Here is a 25488-nt window from a genome sequence, read left to right on the forward strand (position 1 = left end):
AGCTGTGTATGGCAAAACATTTAAAATTTTTAAATAAATATAATACCTGTGTAAAAATAGCTGTGTATGGCAAAAAATTAAAAAATTTTAAATAAATATAATACCTGTGTAAAAATAGCTGTGTATGCCAAAAAATTTAAAATTTTTAAATAAATATAATACCTGTGTAAAAATAGCTGTGTATATCAAAACATTTTAAATTTTTAAATAAATATAATACCTGTGTAAAAATAGCTGTGTATGCCAAAAAATTTAAAATTTTTAAATAAATATAATACCTGTGTAAAAATAGCTGTGTATGCCAAAAAATTAAAAATTTTTAAATAAATATAATACCTGTGTAAAAATAGCTGTGTATGCCAAAAAATTTAAAATTTTTAAATAAATATAATACCTGTGTAAAAATAGCTGTGTATGCCAAAAAATTTAAAATTTTTAAATAAATATAATACCTGTGTAAAAATAGCTGTGTATGCCAAAAAATTAAAGATTTTTAAATAAATATAATACCTGTGTAAAAATAGCTGTGTATGCCAAAAAATTAAAAATTTTTAAATAAATATAATACCTGTGTAAAAATAGCTGTGTATGCCAAACAATTTAAAATTTTTAATAAATATAATACCTGTGTAAAAATAGCTGTGTATGCCAAAAAATTAAAAAATTTTAAATAAATATAATACCTGTGTAAAAATAGCTGTGTATGCCAAAAAATTTAAAATTTTTAAATAAATATTATACCTGTGTAAAAATAGCTGTGTATGCCAAAAAATTTAAAATTTTTAAATAAATATAATACCTGTGTAAAAATAGCTGTGTATGCCAAAAAATTAAAAAATTTTTAAATAAATATAATACCTGTGTAAAAATAGCTGTGTATGCCAAAAATTTAAAATTTTTAATAAATATAATACGTGTGTAAAAATAGCTGTGTATGCCAAAAAATTAAAAATTTTTAAATAAATATAATACCTGTCTAAAAATAGCTGTGTATGCCAAAAAATTTAAAATTTTTAAATAAATATAATACCTGTGTAAAAATAGCTGTGTATGCCAAAAAATTTAAAATTTTTAAATAAATATAATACCTGTGTAAAAATAGCTGTGTATGCCAAAAAATTAAAAAATTTTAAATAAATATAATACCTGTGTAAAAATAGCTGTGTATGCCAAAAAAGTAAAAAATTTTAAATAAATATAATACCTGTGTAAAAATAGCTGTGTATGCCAAAAAATTAAAAAAATTTAAATAAATATAATACCTGTGTAAAAATAGCTGTGTATGCCAAAAAATTAAAAAATTTTAAATAAATATAATACCTGTGTAAAAATAGCTGTGTATGCCAAAAAATTAAAAAATTTTAAATAAATATAATACCTGTGTAAAAATAGCTGTGTATGCCAAAAAATTAAAAAATTTTAAATAAATATAATACCTGTGTAAAAATAGCTGTGTATGCCAAAAAATTAAAAATTTTTAAATAAATATAATACCTGTGTAAAAATAGCTGTGTATGCCAAAAAATTTAAAATTTTTAAATAAATATAATACCTGTGTAAAAATAGCTGTGTATGCCAAAAAATTTAAAAATATTTAATAAATATAATACCTGTGTAAAAATAGCTGTGTATGCCAAAAAAGTAAAAAATTTTAAATAAATATAATACCTGTGTAAAAATAGCTGTGTATGCCAAAAAATTTAAAATTTTTAAATAAATATAATACCTGTGTAAAAATAGCTGTGTATGCCAAAAAATTAAAAATTTTTAAATAAATATAATACCTGTGTAAAAATAGCTGTGTATGCCAAAAAATTTAAAATTTTTAAATAAATATAATACCTGTGTAAAAATAGCTGTGTATGCCAAAAAATTTAAAATTTTTAAATAAATATAATACCTGTGTAAAAATAGCTGTGTATGCCAAAAAATTAAAATTTTTTAAATAAATATAATACCTGTGTAAAAATAGCTGTGTATGCCAAAAAATTTAAAATTTTTAATAAATATAATACCTGTGTAAAAATAGCTGTGTATGCCAAAAAATTAAAAATTTTTAAATAAATATAATACCTGTGTAAAAATAGCTGTGTATGCCAAAAAATTTAAAATTTTTAAATAAATATTATACCTGTGTAAAAATAGCTGTGTATGCCAAAAAATTTAAAATATTTAATAAATATAATACCTGTGTAAAAATAGCTGTGTATGCCAAAAAAGTAAAAAATTTTAAATAAATATAATACCTGTGTAAAAATAGCTGTGTATGCCAAAAAATTTAAAATTTTTAAATAAATATAATACCTGTGTAAAAATAGCTGTGTATGCCAAAAAATTAAAAATTTTTAAATAAATATAATACCTGTGTAAAAATAGCTGTGTATGCCAAAAAATTTAAAATTTTTAAATAAATATAATACCTGTGTAAAAATAGCTGTGTATGCCAAAAAATTTAAAATTTTTAAATAAATATAATACCTGTGTAAAAATAGCTGTGTATGCCAAAAAATTAAAATTTTTTAAATAAATATAATACCTGTGTAAAAATAGCTGTGTATGCCAAAAAATTTAAAATTTTTAATAAATATAATACCTGTGTAAAAATAGCTGTGTATGCCAAAAAATTAAAAATTTTTAAATAAATATAATACCTGTGTAAAAATAGCTGTGTATGCCAAAAAATTTAAAATTTTTAAATAAATATTATACCTGTGTAAAAATAGCTGTGTATGCCAAAAAATTTAAAATTTTTAAATAAATATAATACCTGTGTAAAAATAGCTGTGTATGCCAAAAAATTAAAAATTTTTAAATAAATATAATACCTGTCTAAAAATAGCTGTGTATGCCAAAAAATTTAAAATTTTTAATAAATATAATACGTGTGTAAAAATAGCTGTGTATGCCAAAAAATTAAAAATTTTTAAATAAATATAATACCTGTGTAAAAATAGCTGTGTATGCCAAAAAATTTAAAATTTTTAAATAAATATAATACCTGTGTAAAAATAGCTGTGTATGCCAAAAAATTTAAAATTTTTAAATAAATATAATACCTGTGTAAAAATAGCTGTGTATGCCAAAAAAATTAAAAAAATTTAAATAAATATAATACCTGTGTAAAAATAGCTGTGTATGCCAAAAAATTTAAAATTTTTAAATAAATATAATACCTGTCTAAAAATAGCTGTGTATGCCAAAAAATTTAAAATTTTTAAATAAATATAATACCTGTGTAAAAATAGCTGTGTATGCCAAAAAATTTAAAATTTTTAAATAAATATAATACCTGTGTAAAAATAGCTGTGTATGGCAAAAAATTTAAAATTTTTAAATAAATATAATACCTGTGTAAAAATAGCTGTGTATGGCAAAACATTTAAAATTTTTAAATAAATATAATACCTGTGTAAAAATAGCTGTGTATGGCAAAAAATTAAAAAATTTTAAATAAATATAATACCTGTGTAAAAATAGCTGTGTATGCCAAAAAATTTAAAATTTTTAAATAAATATAATACCTGTGTAAAAATAGTTGTGTATATCAAAACATTTTAAATTTTTAAATAAATATAATACCTGTGTAAAAATAGCTGTGTATGCCAAAAAATTTAAAATTTTTAAATAAATATAATACCTGTGTAAAAATAGCTGTGTATGCCAAAAAATTAAAAATTTTTAAATAAATATAATACCTGTGTAAAAATAGCTGTGTATGCCAAAAAATTTAAAATTTTTAAATAAATATAATACCTGTGTAAAAATAGCTGTGTATGCCAAAAAATTTAAAATTTTTAAATAAATATAATACCTGTGTAAAAATAGCTGTGTATGCCAAAAAATTAAAAATTTTTAAATAAATATAATACCTGTGTAAAAATAGCTGTGTATATCAAAAAATTTAAAATTTTTAAATAAATATAATACCTGTCTAAAAATAGCTGTGTATATCAAAACATTTTAAATTTTTAAATAAATATAATACCTGTGTAAAAATAGCTGTGTATGCCAAAAAATTTAAAATTTTTAAATAAATATAATACCTGTGTAAAAATAGCTGTGTATATCAAAAAATTAAAATTTTTAAATAAATATAATACCTGTGTAAAAATAGCTGTGTATGCCAAAAAATTAAAATTTTTTAAATAAATATAATACCTGTGTAAAAATAGCTGTGTCTGCCAAAAAATTAAAAATTTTTAAATAAATATAATACCTGTGTAAAAATAGCTGTGTATGCCAAAAAATTAAAATTTTTTAAATAAATATAATACCTGTGTAAAAATAGCTGTGTATGCCAAAAAATTTAAAATTTTTAAATAAATATAATACCTGTGTAAAAATAGCTGTGTATGCCAAAAAATTTAAAATTTTTAAATAAATATAATACCTGTGTAAAAATAGCTGTGTATATCAAAAAATTTAAAATTTTTAAATAAATATAATACCTGTGTAAAAATAGCTGTGTATGGCAAAAAAGTTAAAATTTTTAAATAAATATAATACCTGTGTAAAAATAGCTGTGTATGCCAAAAAATTTAAAATTTTTAAATAAATATAATACCTGTGTAAAAATAGCTGTGTATGCCAAAAAATTTAAAATTTTTAAATAAATATAATACCTGTGTAAAAATAGCTGTGTATGCCAAAAAATTTAAAATTTTTAAATAAATATAATACCTGTGTAAAAATAGCTGTGTATGCCAAAAAATTTAAAATTTTTAAATAAATATAATACCTGTGTAAAAATAGCTGTGTATGCCAAAAAATTTAAAATTTTTAAATAAATATAATACCTGTGTAAAAATAGCTGTGTATGCCAAAAAAATTAAAAAAATTTAAATAAATATAATACCTGTGTAAAAATAGCTGTGTATGCCAAAAAATTTAAAATTTTTAAATAAATATAATACCTGTCTAAAAATAGCTGTGTATGCCAAAAAATTTAAAATTTTTAAATAAATATAATACCTGTGTAAAAATAGCTGTGTATGGCAAAAAATTTAAAATTTTTAAATAAATATAATACCTGTGTAAAAATAGCTGTGTATGGCAAAACATTTAAAATTTTTAAATAAATATAATACCTGTGTAAAAATAGCTGTGTATGGCAAAAAATTAAAAAATTTTAAATAAATATAATACCTGTGTAAAAATAGCTGTGTATGCCAAAAAATTTAAAATTTTTAAATAAATATAATACCTGTGTAAAAATAGTTGTGTATATCAAAACATTTTAAATTTTTAAATAAATATAATACCTGTGTAAAAATAGCTGTGTATGCCAAAAAATTTAAAATTTTTAAATAAATATAATACCTGTGTAAAAATAGCTGTGTATGCCAAAAAATTAAAAATTTTTAAATAAATATAATACCTGTGTAAAAATAGCTGTGTATGCCAAAAAATTTAAAATTTTTAAATAAATATAATACCTGTGTAAAAATAGCTGTGTATGCCAAAAAATTTAAAATTTTTAAATAAATATAATACCTGTGTAAAAATAGCTGTGTATGCCAAAAAATTAAAGATTTTTAAATAAATATAATACCTGTGTAAAAATAGCTGTGTATGCCAAAAAATTAAAAATTTTTAAATAAATATAATACCTGTGTAAAAATAGCTGTGTATGCCAAAAAATTTAAAATTTTTAATAAATATAATACCTGTGTAAAAATAGCTGTGTATGCCAAAAAATTAAAAAATTTTAAATAAATATAATACCTGTGTAAAAATAGCTGTGTATGCCAAAAAATTTAAAATTTTTAAATAAATATTATACCTGTGTAAAAATAGCTGTGTATGCCAAAAAATTTAAAATTTTTAAATAAATATAATACCTGTGTAAAAATAGCTGTGTATGCCAAAAAATTAAAAAATTTTTAAATAAATATAATACCTGTGTAAAAATAGCTGTGTATGCCAAAAATTTAAAATTTTTAATAAATATAATACGTGTGTAAAAATAGCTGTGTATGCCAAAAAATTAAAAATTTTTAAATAAATATAATACCTGTCTAAAAATAGCTGTGTATGCCAAAAAATTAAAAATTTTTAAATAAATATAATACCTGTGTAAAAATAGCTGTGTATGCCAAAAAATTTAAAATTTTTAAATAAATATAATACCTGTGTAAAAATAGCTGTGTATGCCAAAAAATTAAAAAATTTTAAATAAATATAATACCTGTGTAAAAATAGCTGTGTATGCCAAAAAAGTAAAAAATTTTAAATAAATATAATACCTGTGTAAAAATAGCTGTGTATGCCAAAAAATTAAAAAAATTTAAATAAATATAATACCTGTGTAAAAATAGCTGTGTATGCCAAAAAATTAAAAAATTTTAAATAAATATAATACCTGTGTAAAAATAGCTGTGTATGCCAAAAAATTAAAAAATTTTAAATAAATATAATACCTGTGTAAAAATAGCTGTGTATGCCAAAAAATTAAAAAATTTTAAATAAATATAATACCTGTGTAAAAATAGCTGTGTATGCCAAAAAATTAAAAATTTTTAAATAAATATAATACCTGTGTAAATATAGCTGTGTATGCCAAAAAATTTAAAATTTTTAAATAAATATAATACCTGTGTAAAAATAGCTGTGTATGCCAAAAAATTTAAAAATTTTAAATAAATATAATACCTGTGCAAAAATAGCTGTGTATGCCAAAAAAGTAAAAAATTTTAAATAAATATAATACCTGTGTAAAAATAGCTGTGTATGCCAAAAAATTTAAAATTTTTAAATAAATATAATACCTGTGTAAAAATAGCTGTGTATGCCAAAAAATTAAAAATTTTTAAATAAATATAATACCTGTGTAAAAATAGCTGTGTATGCCAAAAAATTTAAAATTTTTAAATAAATATAATACCTGTGTAAAAATAGCTGTGTATGCCAAAAAATTTAAAATTTTTAAATAAATATAATACCTGTGTAAAAATAGCTGTGTATGCCAAAAAATTAAAAATTTTTAAATAAATATAATACCTGTGTAAAAATAGCTGTGTATGCCAAAAAATTTAAAATTTTTAAATAAATATTATACCTGTGTAAAAATAGCTGTGTATGCCAAAAAATTTAAAATTTTTAAATAAATATAATACCTGTGTAAAAATAGCTGTGTATGCCAAAAAATTAAAAATTTTTAAATAAATATAATACCTGTCTAAAAATAGCTGTGTATGCCAAAAAATTTAAAATTTTTAATAAATATAATACGTGTGTAAAAATAGCTGTGTATGCCAAAAAATTAAAAATTTTTAAATAAATATAATACCTGTGTAAAAATAGCTGTGTATGCCAAAAAATTTAAAATTTTTAAATAAATATAATACCTGTGTAAAAATAGCTGTGTATGCCAAAAAATTTAAAATTTTTAAATAAATATAATACCTGTGTAAAAATAGCTGTGTATGCCAAAAAAATTAAAAAAATTTAAATAAATATAATACCTGTGTAAAAATAGCTGTGTATGCCAAAAAATTTAAAATTTTTAAATAAATATAATACCTGTCTAAAAATAGCTGTGTATGCCAAAAAATTTAAAATTTTTAAATAAATATAATACCTGTGTAAAAATAGCTGTGTATGCCAAAAAATTTAAAATTTTTAAATAAATATAATACCTGTGTAAAAATAGCTGTGTATGGCAAAAAATTTAAAATTTTTAAATAAATATAATACCTGTGTAAAAATAGCTGTGTATGGCAAAACATTTAAAATTTTTAAATAAATATAATACCTGTGTAAAAATAGCTGTGTATGGCAAAAAATTAAAAAATTTTAAATAAATATAATACCTGTGTAAAAATAGCTGTGTATGCCAAAAAATTTAAAATTTTTAAATAAATATAATACCTGTGTAAAAATAGTTGTGTATATCAAAACATTTTAAATTTTTAAATAAATATAATACCTGTGTAAAAATAGCTGTGTATGCCAAAAAATTTAAAATTTTTAAATAAATATAATACCTGTGTAAAAATAGCTGTGTATGCCAAAAAATTAAAAATTTTTAAATAAATATAATACCTGTGTAAAAATAGCTGTGTATGCCAAAAAATTTAAAATTTTTAAATAAATATAATACCTGTGTAAAAATAGCTGTGTATGCCAAAAAATTTAAAATTTTTAAATAAATATAATACCTGTGTAAAAATAGCTGTGTATGCCAAAAAATTTAAAATTTTTAAATAAATATAATACCTGTGTAAAAATAGCTGTGTATATCAAAAAATTTAAAATTTTTAAATAAATATAATACCTGTCTAAAAATAGCTGTGTATATCAAAACATTTTAAATTTTTAAATAAATATAATACCTGTGTAAAAATAGCTGTGTATGCCAAAAAATTTAAAAAATTTAAATAAATATAATACCTGTGTAAAAATAGCTGTGTATGCCAAAAAATTAAAAAATTTTAAATAAATATAATACCTGTGTAAAAATAGCTGTGTATGCCAAAAAATTAAAAAATTTTAAATAAATATAATACCTGTGTAAAAATAGTTGTGTATATCAAAACATTTTAAATTTTTAAATAAATATAATACCTGTGTAAAAATAGCTGTGTATGCCAAAAAATTAAAAAATTTTAAATAAATATAATACCTGTGTAAAAATAGCTGTGTATGCCAAAAAATTAAAATTTTTTAAATAAATATAATACCTGTGTAAAAATAGCTGTGTATGCCAAAAAATTTAAAATTTTTAAATAAATATAATACCTGTGTAAAAATAGCTGTGTATGCCAAAAAATTAAAGATTTTTAAATAAATATAATACCTGTGTAAAAATAGCTGTGTATGCCAAAAAATTAAAAATTTTTAAATAAATATAATACCTGTGTAAAAATAGCTGTGTATGCCAAAAAATTTAAAATTTTTAAATAAATATAATACCTGTGTAAAAATAGCTGTGTATGCCAAAAAATTAAAAATTTTTAAATAAATATAATACCTGTGTAAAAATAGCTGTGTATGCCAAAAAATTTAAAATTTTTAAATAAATATAATACCTGTGTAAAAATAGCTGTGTATATCAAAACATTTTAAATTATCTGTGTAAAAATATCTAACAATAGCAAAAGCCGTTACTTTTATTATTTATATTTAATGCGTTTGGTCATCCGTAAAATTTACACACATTTAAATTTATACACAAAATGATGATGTCGCCGATTTTGAGCAAAACTTTGACTATTTTGTATAAAGAAATGAAGTTATCTATAGATCACCTAATTTAAGCTATATTGCACCTGGCCAGGACTAGATTAGTGGCCATTTATAAATAGCAAGCGCTGTGCGTGGGTCTGGAAAGCAATGGGAACCTACAAAACCTAATCTTTCTACCTCGAGACTTACCTGATTACTTGAACCATTAACATGGTTCATGCGAGTTGCAACAATCTGAACATGTCACGCTGATGTCTTACTATAATAAATAATATGAAAATCCTAATCAGATTTCTATCATATTTTTTTGGTGGTGTTATGGGTTGAAGATGAGTATTTATTACAATGGGGGACAGTCGCTCCACTTCCTATAGTGAAATTAGTTATCAAAGAGCTTTTGATAAGAAAACAATCCCGATCTGAGAAATAGCGAAAATTCCGACTTTGAGAAAGGATATATAGTTACTCACTTGGCTTTTTCCTCGACAGATTTTTGGAGCATTCTGCTTGTGGAACACATGGCTCGGAAAACTAGGATTATAACAACAAAATTTATCTGAAACATAAAAAGATAATATTAAAAACTAAGTTATGCACGCATACACAGAAACTTGATCTTTAATGAGACTGTGAGACAAATTCCTATTACATCTTGCTTTAAAAAACACTATAGGCGTTCAAACAGTAATGCCTCCTATTTTTTATTCCACCCAAATGAATCAGAGGGGATTGCAAATTGCATTGTTATGAAGGACTGAACTATTGCATTCATCGCCTGCAAGTTTCATCTCTCTCGTGCGGATGTGGACGGTAAGAAAGCAACGCCTGTCATGGACGTGCATCAAAAGCAGAGATGCACCATTGAATTTCTGGTGAAAGTACATTGAGAATGGTGATGATTATGTAGGAAAAATAAATTATTCTAGAACACAAAACTTTACAACAAATGCCTTAACAGGTCTTGATTTCCTGATTGCTAGAAAACGGATCCTATGGTACCATTTTTCAAGAATTCTGACGAAAGAACTGACCCATTAAATTATTCCCCCATTAGCCTCCTCCCGCTTTTCACCAAAATATTTGAGTCCATAATTAATCTAGCTCTAGTCCATCACCTTACAGCTGCTAAACTCCTGGCCGACAATCAATATGGATTTAGGCAAGCCCGTTCCACAGCAGATATCCTAACTGTAATCTCTGAACGTATATATCGGTAACTGGACAAAGCAGGGGAAGGTAGAGAGGTAGCCCTCGATTTATCTAAGGCTTTTGACAGGGTATGACACGATGGTCTTCTAAGGAAAATTAGGTCATATGGTATCACTGGAAGAATACATAATGTAATTAAATCCTTCTTAAGTAAGAGAAAAATCCAGGTTGTCTTCGATGGTCTGACATCTAAACAATATGATATAAATGCAGGAGTACCTCAGGGGTCTATCCTTAGACCTTTATTATTCCTGATATTCATAAATACAAAATTGCTTCTGAGATGGGTATAGTTGCTGATGCACCACTCTCTATAACAGACACGAGGGGAAAAAATGAACACATATCTAAGGACGTGGCAGAAACACTAGAGGATGACCTTAAATCTGTAGTGGAATGGGGACAAAAATGGATGGTCATATTCAATGCTGCCAAGACATAGCTTGTTTCCTTCAATAATTACAAGAAACATTCTTTACCATCAATAGCAATGGCCAGGAACACAAGTACTTCTTTTAAACTCCTCGGCCTAACGTTCACGGGGAACATGAACTGAAGTAGATACATTGAGAGCATTGCCAAGGTTGCTGCAAAGAAGGTGGGCTCTCTCTACCATGCTAGAAAGCTACTTACACCTGAAAGTATCCTGTACCTCTATAAGGCCACCATGTATGAATTACTGTTGTCACATTTGGGTTGGTGCATCTGTTTCTAGTCTATCGTTCCTGTACAAGCTTCAAAAGAGAGTCGCCAACATGATAGGTCCTGAACTGTCATCTTGGCTTCAGCATCTGTCCCATCGACGAAATGTTGCATCCCTCTGCCTGTTTTACAAGTACTTTAATGGTGACGAACTGCAAGCACTTGTACCCCCCTCGACGTAAATACTCCCGACAAACCCGACAAGAAGCCAAATCCCACCCCTTCACAGTAGAAATCCCTAGGTATAAGAAAGCCTTCTACTCCAATAGTTTCTTCGCCAGAACTGCTAGACTTTGGAACTGCCTTTCTAGATTCTGCTTTCCCAACTGTACTGACATGCAGAAGTTCATGTGTATTGTGAACAGACATCTTGCTGCTCAACTCCCTGCATAGTATCCCTGCAACTTATGTCCTTGATAGTAGCCCCCTATTTCAAAGTGGCACTGTGCCTTGTTTGAGGCGAAATTTAATTAAAAAACAGAAAAAAATGTTTTACTTTTGAAACGACCCTCATATGACAAAGCATGCTCCGGACGCCCATGCACAGCCACCGTCCATCAAAATGTGCACCGAGAATGTTGGCGATTATGTAGGAAAATAAATTATCTATATATAAATACGATAGCGTGTGTGTTCTTTTGTGTGTCACGCTTACAACCGGGTCATTTAATTATGTTCTATTTCTTGTCATAAATAATTTTACCAAGAATTCTCCATAAGTTTTGGTTTCGGTTTCGAATATAGCTGATAGCACTTGAATCATCTATTTTTTTTATGAATAATTTTATCAAGAATTCTTCATAAGTTTTGGTTTCGGTTTCGATTATGGCTGAAGTAACTCAAGTTATATATATATATATATATATATATCTTTTATTTTTTTCATAAGTTTTTATCTCGGTTTTGATTCAAGCTAATACACCCAAGTCATACGGATATATATATATATTTTTTTATTTTTGAAATCGCAACTTTATAATATATAAAAATCGATAGAACATTAACTATATAATAATATATACGAAATCTGCAAGAATTAAAATATTATATTGTTGTGGGGACCAGACGTATGCATTCATGACCTGAAAGTTTCATCTCTCTGTTGCAGATATTGACGGTATGAGGCTCTAAGAAAGCATCCTGTGTCGTGGATGTGCGTCAGAAGCAGAGATGCGTCATTGAATTTAATTCCTGTCAAAAGAATCGTTCCATATAAGTTAACAAATTTACCGAATTTCCATTATTAACGATTACTATATTGTCCAATTTTCTACTGTATACTCTGTAACCCTTATCCTCGAGTGGCCTTTTGGCCTTGATAAGTGGTGATGCCTATGTAAAAAAAAAAAAAAAAAAAAGCATACTTTATAACCGGGCTTTGCCGGGCGCCCCTGCTAGCTTAGATAAATACTTTTGCAGTTTTAACAAAAAAGCTGCACTACTATCAGAGCATCTACATGTACACTAAACATCTACAGAATGCCAACATCAATATATTACATATGAATGAGCCCCCTGTGGAATTTCCACAGGTCCCACTAGTAAATATTATTTGAACAAAGAATACAATTCAAAGTAAATTCCTTATTCCATGGATTTTCGCTGTAGGCTAATCCCCTCAGAGTAAAATCTGAAAAGAATTGGAATTTAACTTCAAAGTAGATTTCTTCAACCAATTTGGAGTCTAATAACACTATCCCCTTCTATTCAAAGATCGCTACTTTTTTCGGATAGTAAAATCTCGTATCCTTTTTTTTTTTACCTTTCTTTTCTTTCTCTATGTCCTTTAAAAAGATTTAATCTTTAATATATTTTCTTTGTTGAATAGCAAAATTATTTCAAACCAGAATTAATATTTTGCTAATGACTTTCCTCTGACGGGATGAGCCTACATTGAAAATCCATGGATTAAGGAAATTACTTTGAATATTGTATCCTTTGTTCAGAGTATAAATTTTTGTTTTGAAAAAAAAATATTTTTCTGAATGAAATTTAAATATAAAAAACTATAAATTTCATTTTGTTCCATTTAGTATATTGAGCATTTCTTATTTGGCTGGAATTGTCTTATATAAAAATAAAAAAAAAAAAAAAAAAAAATATATATATATATATATATATATATATATATATATATATATATCAGAATAATACGCAGAATTTGATCACAGATTATTGAATCGTGTCTTATCAAATCTTATAAATATTTTGGGGGTGAGATAATATTTTTTATTTTTATATAAGACAATTCCAGCCAAATAAGAAATGCTCAATATACTAAATGGAACAAAATGAAATTTATAGTTTTTTATATTTAAATTTCATTCAGAAAAATATTTTTTTTTCAAAACAAAAATTTATACTCTGAACAAAGGATACAATATTCAAAGTAATTTCCTTAATCCATGGATTTTCAATGTAGGCTCATCCCGTCAGAGCTAAGTCATTAGCAAAATATTTTTTTTTTTTTTTTTTTTTTTTTAAGAAAAAAATAAAAAATAAAAAGTTAATAAACATCAGTGACCCCCCCCCCTTGCTTGTACACTGCCATTTCCTTTCCGGATCCCTGCTCCGAACTTATGCTCGTGATCCATCATCTCATCTGAAGATGAGGGGCTCTTATGCCTTACACAACAATTTATCAGTCTGTACTATTGTCTATAAACTGATATCATCAACAATTAGATAAGCTGTTTTTAAATTTCTCCTCTTGACAAAATTGCAAACCGGAATGCAAACGGATTTTCCTTTGCGTTAGAGGATTGAACTGAAGCAGTATACTTAATATGTACAATACGTGCGTACTAAACTAAACCACCTTTGTTACCTATATACAATCGCCTATACTGAATCCTCATCGGCTCAAAGCTCTCTGTATCCCCAGACTCTTAATTTCTCAAATCTTATATCACCAAGACATCCTTCTTAATTGATACAAGAATCCTCCTGAGCAGTTCAACATCCAGTGCTCATATATCCAATCCTCATGAAACTGCTTATATCACCCTGAATATTACCTTAAATCTTTATTCTATCCCTAAGCTAAGTAGAACACCTAATAACACTCTAGTCAACTACTTTTAAAATTAGATAAACCCAGTTTCAATATTAGAAGTACATCGTCCCTCACCTTGACTACGGACTTGTGCAATAAGTCATGAAACTATTGTACCTAAAATTCCTCTCAAAACTACAAAATACTGCTGCTTGTATACTAAGCAAGTACCTCCTATAGATACTTTACCTCCAAGATGACTGCCTTGTCTGTTTTGCATGACAAACCTTATTATTTTTTACTTAAATTCTCTTTCTCCTGATCACTAACAAATCAAATCTGCTCTACTTCCTAAGTTGACACTAAACAAATCCGTCTCACGTAACTTAGATGGGTCCTTGTTCTCCGCCCTTGACCTTAACAAACTCGTAAATCGATACCCATTAACACCTAAAATTTCCTAGGCATGCTCCCGATTATAACTCCCAACCCATAACCAAGCTTCTAAGTAAATACTTACTAGCCTTAGTCCAATACATTGACTTAAAGTAATCTATAATGAACAGTAACCGTTAGTATCTCTTTATTAAGAGATAGTATTGCAATAATTATTACACAAACTAAACCGGTACTCATTGAAATAAAAACTTCCGGATATTAAGAGAAAGGCGAAGTCATTCTCCTTAGTTGTAGTCTAAAGGCAACTTACTCAAATTGTCTAAAATTCCATGCATTCGTATACAATACTACTTATCCATCCATCTATACTTTAACTATACTTACAGAATATGCAATAACCTATATCTATCAGGTATAACTGTACTCCATATCAAATGTTCTCTTGTCTCTATACTGAGCATATCTAATCTTTCAGTCTTACCAAATGTCCGGTTTGGGCACCAAATCAGAATTTCTAATAGAAAGTAGATCATACTCTAACACTTTATCCTAATCCTAAACCTACTAAACCATATCTAACCATACATTCCTAAACCTACTAAACCATATCTAACCATACATTGCTAAACTTACAAAACTATATCTAACCATACATCAACTCGACTCTCTCGATCCAATACTGTAGCAAATTTAACTGCTTCCACTGCATGAATTTTTACGTATACCCTCTCTCAGTATAAATGAAAATGGACAGCATAATAATGCCCTTTTTAAACCACACTTGAGGAGTGAAAATCTTCTGTAGAAGCTAACCTAAATGCCCGATTTTTCCAGGAGATATTAACCTAAATAACCAATAAATATTAACTACCCATGCGGGGTCGCAGAAATACCTGGATTAGGACCCAGGCGCGGGGCGAACCCCCTCGGAGCTGATGGACCCGTAGGTCTTCCCAGGCCATCCGTCTAGGAGAAGGAAAACTCTGAAACTAAACCTAGGGGAGGGAGGTCTCTTCAGTCCTGGACGACAACCTTCCTAGAGCTGGTGACTCAAACAAATCACCGGTTGGCAAACCTAAACTGCTTAAGGAGGAGGTAGACTCTGTCTATCGCTCGGCTTTCATACTCCTTCTTTGCCTATTGGCCAGGCGTAGAGGTACTATCACAGGGACTCGCTTGAATCACCCAGTGGTTGACCTTGTTTCCTGACTAGGGTAATGAACGCCGCTTTTCCCCACTCCTGCCACATCCCATCCCCCTAAACTGGACACAGTGGGGTGCTTCAGTGCCATATATGTCAGTGCAGTTGGACTGGGCTGGCTTTGCCTAATGGATTGAGGGTACCGGATTGACAGTTCCTGGCTGCTGTTTCCGACTGATAGTACAGGAGCCTTAACTCTTTGGTAGTGCTTAGAGCGGCTGCTCCATCAACAGTTGTAAAATATCGGGATGTTTGTAGTGCCATGTCGCGCATGGAAAGGGACCCTGCACTCATCCCCGGTGGGCTTTCCTGAGGCCACAATCCTGTGGGTGAGGACAGCTGATGGTCTACTTGTATTGCATGTCTGGTATTCTGCACAACTACTTGTCCAGCACCCCCTCACTCATCCACCCTAACTGAAACTTTTAAATAAAATAAAATGAAATGACAGCTCAAGCAAAAGTTACGTTTAAACCAGGACCAAACTCAAAGAAAACCAACCTGCCTCCTCCCTTGAGGCTTGCATTTACTAATATCCGCGGGCTTAGAACTAACTTAGATGATGTTGAGTCATTTCTCCTTGTAAACACCCCGGATATCTTAGCATTAAGTGAAACTAACCTTCACTCCTCCATACCCTCTAACCACTTTAACATGCCTGGTTATCTCCCACTCTACCGTAAGGACTCGGACAGACATATGCATGGACTTGGAGTCTATATTCGAAACACCCTCCCCCTAACTAGAGAAATAAAACTAGAATCAGAGGGCCAGGCCTTTATGTGCTTCAGACTAAATATGCAACACAATATTAGCTACTTATATTTTCTCTACCGCTCTCCCTCAAACCAAGACTGTACCCTAATAAACAAAGTCTCAGACAGCATAGATATAGCACTCTCCCTCGATACTAGCGCACAAATACATGTATTTGGTGACTTCAATGTCCACCACAGTAACTGGCTAGGATTCTCAAATCACACAGACGTAGCTGGTAGCGCCACATATAGCTTCTCTATATCTCATTCCCTATCTCAGATGGTTACATTTCCGACACGTTTCCCAGACCAGCACGATCAACATGCCTCACTTCTAGATCTCTTTCTGACAACAGTTCCCAATGACTGTACAACAAATGCCCATAGCCCACTCGGGAATGCTGATCACGCTGTGATAATGGTAGAAATCAGCCTAAATTCTCGCCCTAAAACTGAAGACCCACTACTCAAAACAACGAGGTATTACAAAAAGGCTGATTGGGAAGCCATCAGGGAGCTCATCAGAGATGCCCCATGGCAAAATATCTTTACTCTTCCAGCGGAACAGTGTGCAAATGAGACAACTGAATGGTTCAAAACTGCTATTGAAGCACATGTTCCCGCACGGAAATACTATAGCAAGCCCCACTCCCCGCAATGGTTTACTTCTGCTTGTGCAGCTGCCATTTGTCAAAGGCAGCATGCGTTCCGCAGATTCAACCGACATAAGTCCAGCTCAAATAAACAGAAGTTTATAGAAGCTAGAAATAATTGTAAGAGAGTGATAGACACAGCTAAGTCAGATTACTCTGAAACCACCAGAAAGCGCATCGAAGCACAGAAATTAGGAACCCGGGATTTTTGGAAAATCTACAACAGCGTAGTTAATAATGGACAGTCAATAATTCCCCCACTAACAAACAATCATGAGGTTGCTTGCACGGCAACTGACAAGGCTAATCTGCTTGCCAGTCGGTTTGCCTCAAACTCCACACTGAACTCGGTACACCACTCACTCCCTGATTTTCCTCTGCGAACAGACGCCACACTTGACGACTTGAAAATCACCCCTTCTCAGGTACATGCTATTATAAAAAACCTAGACACCTCTAAAGCATGTGGACCAGATCTCATCCCGGCTGTGCTATTACAAAAATGCTCTGCCGAGGTTGCTCCAGTTCTGTCCAAACTTTACAATAAATGCCTTAACGAATCTTGTTTTCCCGACTGCTGGAAAACCGCCTCTGTGGTACCAGTCTTCAAGAATTCTGGTGAAAGAACTGACCCACTAAATTATCGCCCCATTAGCCTCCTCCCGCTTTTCGCCAAAATATTTGAGTCCTTAGTTAATAAAGCCCTAGTCCAGCACCTAACAGCTGCTAAACTCTTGATTGACAAACAATATGGATTCAGGCAAGCCCGTTCAACAGCAGATATCTTAACTGTAGTTTCTGAACGTATATACCGTTCATTGGATAAAACAGGGGAGGGTAGAGCGGTGGCCCTTGATATATCTAAGGCTTTTGACAGGGTATGGCACGATGGTCTTCTAAGGAAAATTAGATCATATGGAATCACTGGAAGAATTCATAACGTAATTAAATCCTTCTTAAGTAATAGAAAAATCAAAGTTGTCCTCGACGGACGTACATCCAAACAATATGACATAAATGCGGGAGTGCCTCAGGGGTCTATCCTTGGACCTCTATTGTTCCTGATATTCATAAACGACCTCCCTGATAATATTGTTTCGGAGATGGGTATATTTGCCGATGACACCACTCTCTATAACAGATATGAGGGGAAAACAAATGAACACATATCCAAGAAAATGGCAGAAACACTAGAGGATGACCTCCAATCCGTAGTGGAATGGGGACAAAAATGGTTGGTCTCATTCAATGCTGCTAAGACTAAGCTTGTTTCCTTCAATAACTACAAGAAACCTTCTCTACCACCAATAGCAATGGCCAAGAACACATTGCCTGAAAGTACTTCTTTTAAACTCCTCGGCCTAACGTTTACAGGGAATATGAACTGGAATAGATACATTGAGAGCATTGCCAAGGCTGCTGCAAGGAAGGTTGGCTCCCTCTACCGTGCTAGAAAACTACTTACGCCTGCCAGTATCCTATGCCTCTATAAGGCAACCATTCGCCCATGTATGGAGTACTGTTGTCACATCTGGGCTGGTGCATCTGCTGCTTGTCTCTCGCTCCTGGACAGGGTTCAAAAAAGAGTCGCAAACCTGATAGGTCCTGAACTGTCATCTGGGCTTCAACCTCTGTCCCATCGACGAGATGTTGCATCCCTCTGCCTGTTCTACAAATACTTTAATGGTGAATGCTCTGACAAACTGCAAACACTTGTACCTCCCCGACGTAACTACCCCCGACAAACCCGACAAGCTACTAAGTCTCATCCCTTTACAGTGGAGATCCCTAGGTGCAAGAAAGCCTTTTACTCCAATAGTTTCTTCCCCAGAACTGCGGGTCTTTGGAACTCCCTTCCGGGATTCTGCTTTCCCAACTGCAATGATATGCAGAAGTTCAAGTGTAATGTTAACAAACATCTTTCTACTCTTCTCCCTTCATAATGACCCCGCTAATTAATTCCCTAATAGTAGCCCCCTGCTTCAAAGTGGCACTGTGCCTTGTTTGGGGTGAAAATTGAATAAAAAAAAAAAAAAAAAAAAAAAAAAATATATATATATATATTAAGAATATATATATATATATTCTTAATATATATATATATATATATATATATATATATATATATATATATATATATTCTTAATTCACTGCTTGCATAGCAGCAGCCGAATAGCGCAACAATTAGAAGCTCCAACTGTCGTTTGGGCGGTCGGGTTTCGATCCTGGCTTGAGGTAGTTGATTGTCTATCCGCACTGATGAGCTGTGAAACAGCGACACAGTACTGTATGTGGATGACTATATATATATATATATATATATATATATATATATATATATATATATATATATATATATAGGATGCTATACTTACTGCCATAATGATCACAGCCGGAGCAACAAATGCCCATATCATTCCATCTTCCAAAGAAAGCCAACAGCTACAGAAAAATAAAATAAAAAAAAGTATGATATACACATATTCTCGGGGGTGCTAATTATTACCAGAAAAAAGCATCGCTAAAAAAAACAACAAAATATTACAACATATGAATCGATACGTGATAAATTAGCACTCAGGCTCTTCTTAGCATAACGGTTAGCGCACCTGAATGCGGACTCAGTCTGGTCATTTGGTTGTGGGTTCGAATTCTGTAATAACCGGCCACGCTGATAAACTGTAGTGATGGCAAAACATGTTCGTGTATAACTCACTCTCTCTTTATCTCATATATATGTTTTATTTTTTTTATTACCGCTTTATGTTTGGTTACATATATATATATATATATATATATATATATATATATATATATATATATATATATATATATTAGTGATAGGATGATTCCAATACTTTTTTCCAATTCCAATACAATGACCGATTCCATACCAAATTCCTGATTCTGATACAATTACAGATTCTGATTCTTTATAAATTTCCAACAAACATCTAGCTATACAATCGTCATATTTTCCTAATTGCCGTGATAATAAACGTTAAATGTGCGTATATTTTTCTTAAATATGGAAGCATACTATAGATTCTTGCTTTACTAGTTGTTCAAAATTAATAAAGATTCATTTTTTTAATAGCAGTGGAAGAGTTTTTTTTTAAACACACACAAAAAAATTCATTAGAAATGGATAATTAAAAGAAAGCGTTTTGGCAGTGGAAAATAGTTTGTTCTGATTCCGATACTCCCAAAAACTTAGATTTTTCAGATTTCACGTTCTAATTAATCGTCCCAACACTAATATATATATATATATATATATATATATATATATATATATATATATATATATATATATATATATATATATATATATATATATATCAGATTATTGATAATTTTTTCTTCTGCTCTTATTGTTAATGTCTGGTGTATATATGTCACATAGCCCCTCACACCCTTTCTTTAAATGTTATAATTATATTTTATTTCAAGTAAATTGAACTTTTTCGTTTTCTTGAATTGAGAACTAGTCTCTTCCGTGGAAAGCAACCATATTTTTAAGTCGCTTGACGAGGACTTGTAGTTTTAACCGACGATGTGTTCGAAACATTAGCGTGTCCAGTGTCACAACCTTGTAAATTTATATATATATATATATATATATATATATATATATATATATATATATATATATATATATATATATTTTGTGTACAGAAAGTTGTTAGTTGAGACAGGTCATTGGTACCGTCGGTTTCAAGCCCGATAATAAGGCCCGTTTAAGGTATCCTTATCGAGCTCTCTTCAGCCAACATTCGTCTCTTTTTTTTAGTGGAGTAATTTAAGGTATATTGTTCCATCTCCGGTTGTTTAACCGACGGTACCAATGACCTGTCTCAACTAACAACTTTCTGTACACAAAATATAAGTACGCTCTTAAAATTTGGATTTTCCTTTTAATTGAGCACTCTGCTGGAATTCTTTTTCCAAAAAAACTAATCATATATATATATATATATATATATATATATATATATATATATATATATATATATAATGCTCCCTATCTTAGTTTGAGCATTTGGGAAATGATATACAAATTACCATTAGGATATGAAACGATGCTCTCAGTAGTTAGGATTATGAACTATCATTGTGCAACGCTGAAACGCAACAGGCGTGTATAAAAAGACAAAAAACAAACAATTTACAAAACGCAATTATTAATAAGAATTGCACTTACAATCTTTCGTTACCATATCCTTTAAGCCTTGTAGTTGCCATAGTAACACCAACGATGACAGCTGGAAGGCCTGCATCAAAATAGTTTATTATAGTAAGTAGAAAGCACAAATAATTCAATTCAATAACTTTGACGAAAATAAAACCAGCATGCTTCAGTTGCGGTATAGATTAATGGTGGTAGAAATTTACAGAGAATATGAGTTATTCCCTTTGCGGATTATTTTCAAATTAAAAAATAAAATAAAACCAGCATGCTTCAGTTGCGGTATAGATTAATGGTGGTAGAAATTTACAGAGAATATGAGTTATTCCCTTTGCGGATTATTTTCAAATTAAAAAATAAAATAAAACCAGCATGCTTCAGTTGCGGTATAGATTAATGGTGGTAGAAATTTACAGAGAATATGAGTTATTCCCTTTGCAGATTATTTTCAAATTAAAAAATAAAATAAAACCAGCATGCTTCAGTTGCGGTATAGATTAATGGTGGTAGAAATTTACAGAGAATATGAGTTATTCCCTTTGCGGATTATTTTCAAATTAAAAAATAAAATAAAACCAGCATGCTTCAGTTGCGGTATAGATTAATGGTGGTAGAAATTTACAGAGAATATGAGTTATTCCCTTTGCGGATTATTTTCAAATTAAAAAATAAAATAAAACCAGCATGCTTCAGTTGCGGTATAGATTAATGGTGGTAGAAATTTACAGAGAATATGAGTTATTCCCTTTGCAGATTATTTTCAAATTAAAAAATAAAATAAAACCAGCATGCTTCAGTTGCGGTATAGATTAATGGTGGTAGAAATTTACAGAGAATATGAGTTATTCCCTTTGCGGATTATTTTCAAATTAAAAAATAAAATAAAACCAGCATGCTTCAGTTGCGGTATAGATTAATGGTGGTAGAAATTTACAGAGAATATGAGTTATTCCCTTTGCGGATTATTTTCAAATTAAAAAATAAAATAAAACCAGCATGCTTCAGTTGCGGTATAGATTAATGGTGGTAGAAATTTACAGAGAATATGAGTTATTCCCTTTGCAGATTATTTTCAAATTAAAAAATAAAATAAAACCAGCATGCTTCAGTTGCAGTATAGATTAATGGTGGTAGAAATTTACAGAGAATATGAGTTATTCCCTTTGCAGATTATTTTCAAATTAAAAAATAAAATAAAACCAGCATGCTTCAGTTGCAGTATAGATTAATGGTGGTAGAAATTTACAGAGAATATGAGTTATTCCCTTTGCAGATTATTTTCAAATTAAAAAATAAAATAAAACCAGCATGCTTCAGTTGCGGTATAGATTAATGGTGGTAGAAATTTACAGAGAATATGAGTTATTCCCTTTGCGGATTATTTTCAAATTAAAAAATAAAATAAAACCAACATGCTTGTTATCATGTATCCAAAGAGGGTTAAACTGGCTTCCCCAAAGGAGGAAGTGTCTAGGGAATATCAAATTTACATGCGATCTCCGGTCACGTGTAAGAAGTCTTCTTCCATGAGTGTGTCAATGGCACTCATTACAGTCTCTCTAATATCCTCACTTGTCTCATAACGACAGCCATACGGTTTTCTTAGCGCTTAGGCAATAACCAAAAGTTTTTCGTATAGCTTAGGGAATAGCCAAAAGTTACATTTCTGGACTACAGGGAGGTTGAGGAACATCAAAGGTGCACATTCTTTCAAAATACATGTAAAACAGGCACTGGGATGCAACATCGTGGCGATGGGACAGGGATTGGAGCTTGGTTGATAATACAGGATAAATTATGTTGAAGACCCTTTTGTGAACCCTGTCTAAGAGGGAGAGACTAGTGGTAGATGCAGCAACGGTCCTGGATATAACCTTAAACTATATCCAGTGGTGAGGCCCCAGCTTGCGGGCTTTGGGGAGTGTGGAGCCACTGCCATTGCTCCCAGGTCCACTCTGACCCGGAGTGGTAGTACCTGTTAGGGTCCCAACTATGGGTTAAATAGAAACCGACTTGAAAACAGCAAATATATTCTATTAAAAATTTTTTCTTCCGAATCTTTGGATTCGGCATTAAATAACCTGAAAAGGGTTGATATGCCGTAAAACAATAACAAACCAACCAACCAACAGATGTGGTAACAATACTTCATGTATTGGTGAATGATGGCCTTGTAGTGAGTAATTGTTTTAGCACGATAACACAAAATGCCATTGATCTAGGAATCTGTGTAGTTTAATATTAATCAAATATATCATTCAACGATTTAATGAAGATTTCAGAACAAACTAACTCGGCTGCGTGACAATCGCCTACTATGCAAATTTAGTATAAATTTAATATACTTGTATGGAAACCATTAATTATAAATAATGTATATATATGTATATATCATTAAATTTAGGTAAACAAAATTACCATAAGTCGCGATAGTTTCTGTTCAAAAAAATTTTCATCAGGCGACAAAAATAGCGTCTGGTTTTAGTCGAGGGGTCTGCTCTTAGTCAAGATGCCTCGAGTAAGACTAAATTTTTTTAGACTGAAACAGTAAATTTCTTGTAGCGACAAAAGGTATAAATTGAATAAAATAATATTCTGCTCTTTTTATTGAGCATTACCAGAAACCTCATTAAATTCAATAAGTTTTAGTTTTGGATATTTTTAAGCCTTAACAATAAAAGTGAAATTGTTGGTCTGTGTGTGTGTGTGTGTGTGTGTGTGTGTGTGTGTGTGTGTGTGTGTGTGTGTACATTTCCCTACCAAACAACTCGGCCAATCTTCAGTCTACAGACTCAAGATTTGACATAAGGGGTACTGAGATTTGGAAAAATCTTTTTAAATGGTTTTCGGTCATAAGTTATGATGTGAAAGGGTCAAAGTTCAACGAGTTGACCTTTGAAAAATCTACCAAACTTCTCCGCCAATTTTGGGCTTAAACACTTAAAATTTTAGATGTAGGTTACTTGGATATGCATCAAACTTTTAATTTAATTTGATTTGAACCCAAAATAATAAATGTTAACGGGTCAAAATTGGGGTCGAAATTTTAAAAACATTTTACCTCTGCGGTCTCTACCAAGTTACTTAGCTAATTTTTGGTTTAAAGATTTGAAATTTTACGTAAAGGGTATTCAGACATGCAGCAAGCTTTTTAATCTGTTTTTGGCCGAAAATTTGGCTACCAAGAGGTCAAAGTTCAAAATATTTGACCTTTGTGGTCTCTAGCAAACTATTCAGCCAATTCTGTGTCTAAACATTTGAAATTTTACATAAAGGGTATTCAGACATACAGCAAGCTTTTTAATCAGTTTGAGGGAGAAAATTTGGCTGCCAAGAGGTCAAAGTTGGAAGAGTTGACCTTTGAAGACTCTACCAAGCTCCTCCGCCAATTTTGGGTCTAAATATTGGAAATTTTGGATGGACATGAGTCAAACTTTTTAATATATATATATATATATATATGTAAGTAAATTTTTGGTACAGCAGAATGGAAGGAGAAATTTCAGAGGAAACATAATTTAATTTAAATACCAAAAAAAAAAACAAGAAATGGGCAGGTGAAATTAAAATTTTCCCTAAGGCCTTATCGTCTGACCCTCTAAGAGGAAACGTCAGAATGATAGATTAAAAACTAAGAAAACGAATGAGGGAAGAGGGGAATTTTGGTTTCAGTTGGAAGAACAGTGGAGAAAAAAAAAAAAAAAAAAAAAAAAAATCTCACTGTTCAGGTGGTTTTAAATCAATGAATATCTCCAACTGATGTCTCAGAATCTTTTGTCTACACAGGCTAGGTCGAGAGTTGTTAATAACTAACGCCTCAATGATATTGAGATGATAGTTCGACCTAGCACTGTATAAAACAGAAAACCACCCATCGGAATATTGATCGGCACACCTATTTATACTCAACAGGTGATCGCCAATGGCAGACTCATGAGCCTGGGAGTGCCCGGATGCTCTCGAAACCTGGTGTAGTCGAATATCCCGAGGGATATGTTGGGATATTCTCATTTCTAATCTTTGGGATGTTTTGCCAACGTAGTCAGCTCCACACTGACAAACGAATTTATAAACAACAGAGTTCTTTTGAATGGTTGGCAAAACATCTTTACGAAAAGAAGAGAAAAAGGTTCGAGTTGTGTAAACTACTCTAAGCATAGTAGCTGGAAAACACCGTTGAGTAGCAGAAGAAATCC

The 25488-nt window shown here is 30.0% G+C and overlaps 1 protein-coding gene across 1 annotated transcript in view; it reads right to left on the bottom strand.

The window, feature by feature from the left end:
* Nucleotides 1–25488, bottom strand: part of LOC145263218 (uncharacterized) — a 198280-nt gene that overhangs the window by 33175 nt on the left and 139617 nt on the right. The window contains exons 33-35 of the mRNA XM_080120302.1: nt 21308–21377; nt 19479–19545; nt 9657–9742 (exon numbers count right to left, since the gene is read on the bottom strand). Coding sequence (XP_079976428.1) covers nt 9657–9742; nt 19479–19545; nt 21308–21377 — 223 coding nt within the window. The remainder of the gene's footprint in view (nt 1–9656; nt 9743–19478; nt 19546–21307; nt 21378–25488) is intronic.

This window comes from Euprymna scolopes, chromosome 38 (genome assembly GCF_053919585.1).
Source record: "Euprymna scolopes isolate OS-2025 chromosome 38, ASM5391958v1, whole genome shotgun sequence".
In the NCBI taxonomy this organism is placed as follows: Eukaryota; Metazoa; Mollusca; class Cephalopoda; order Sepiida; family Sepiolidae; genus Euprymna; species Euprymna scolopes.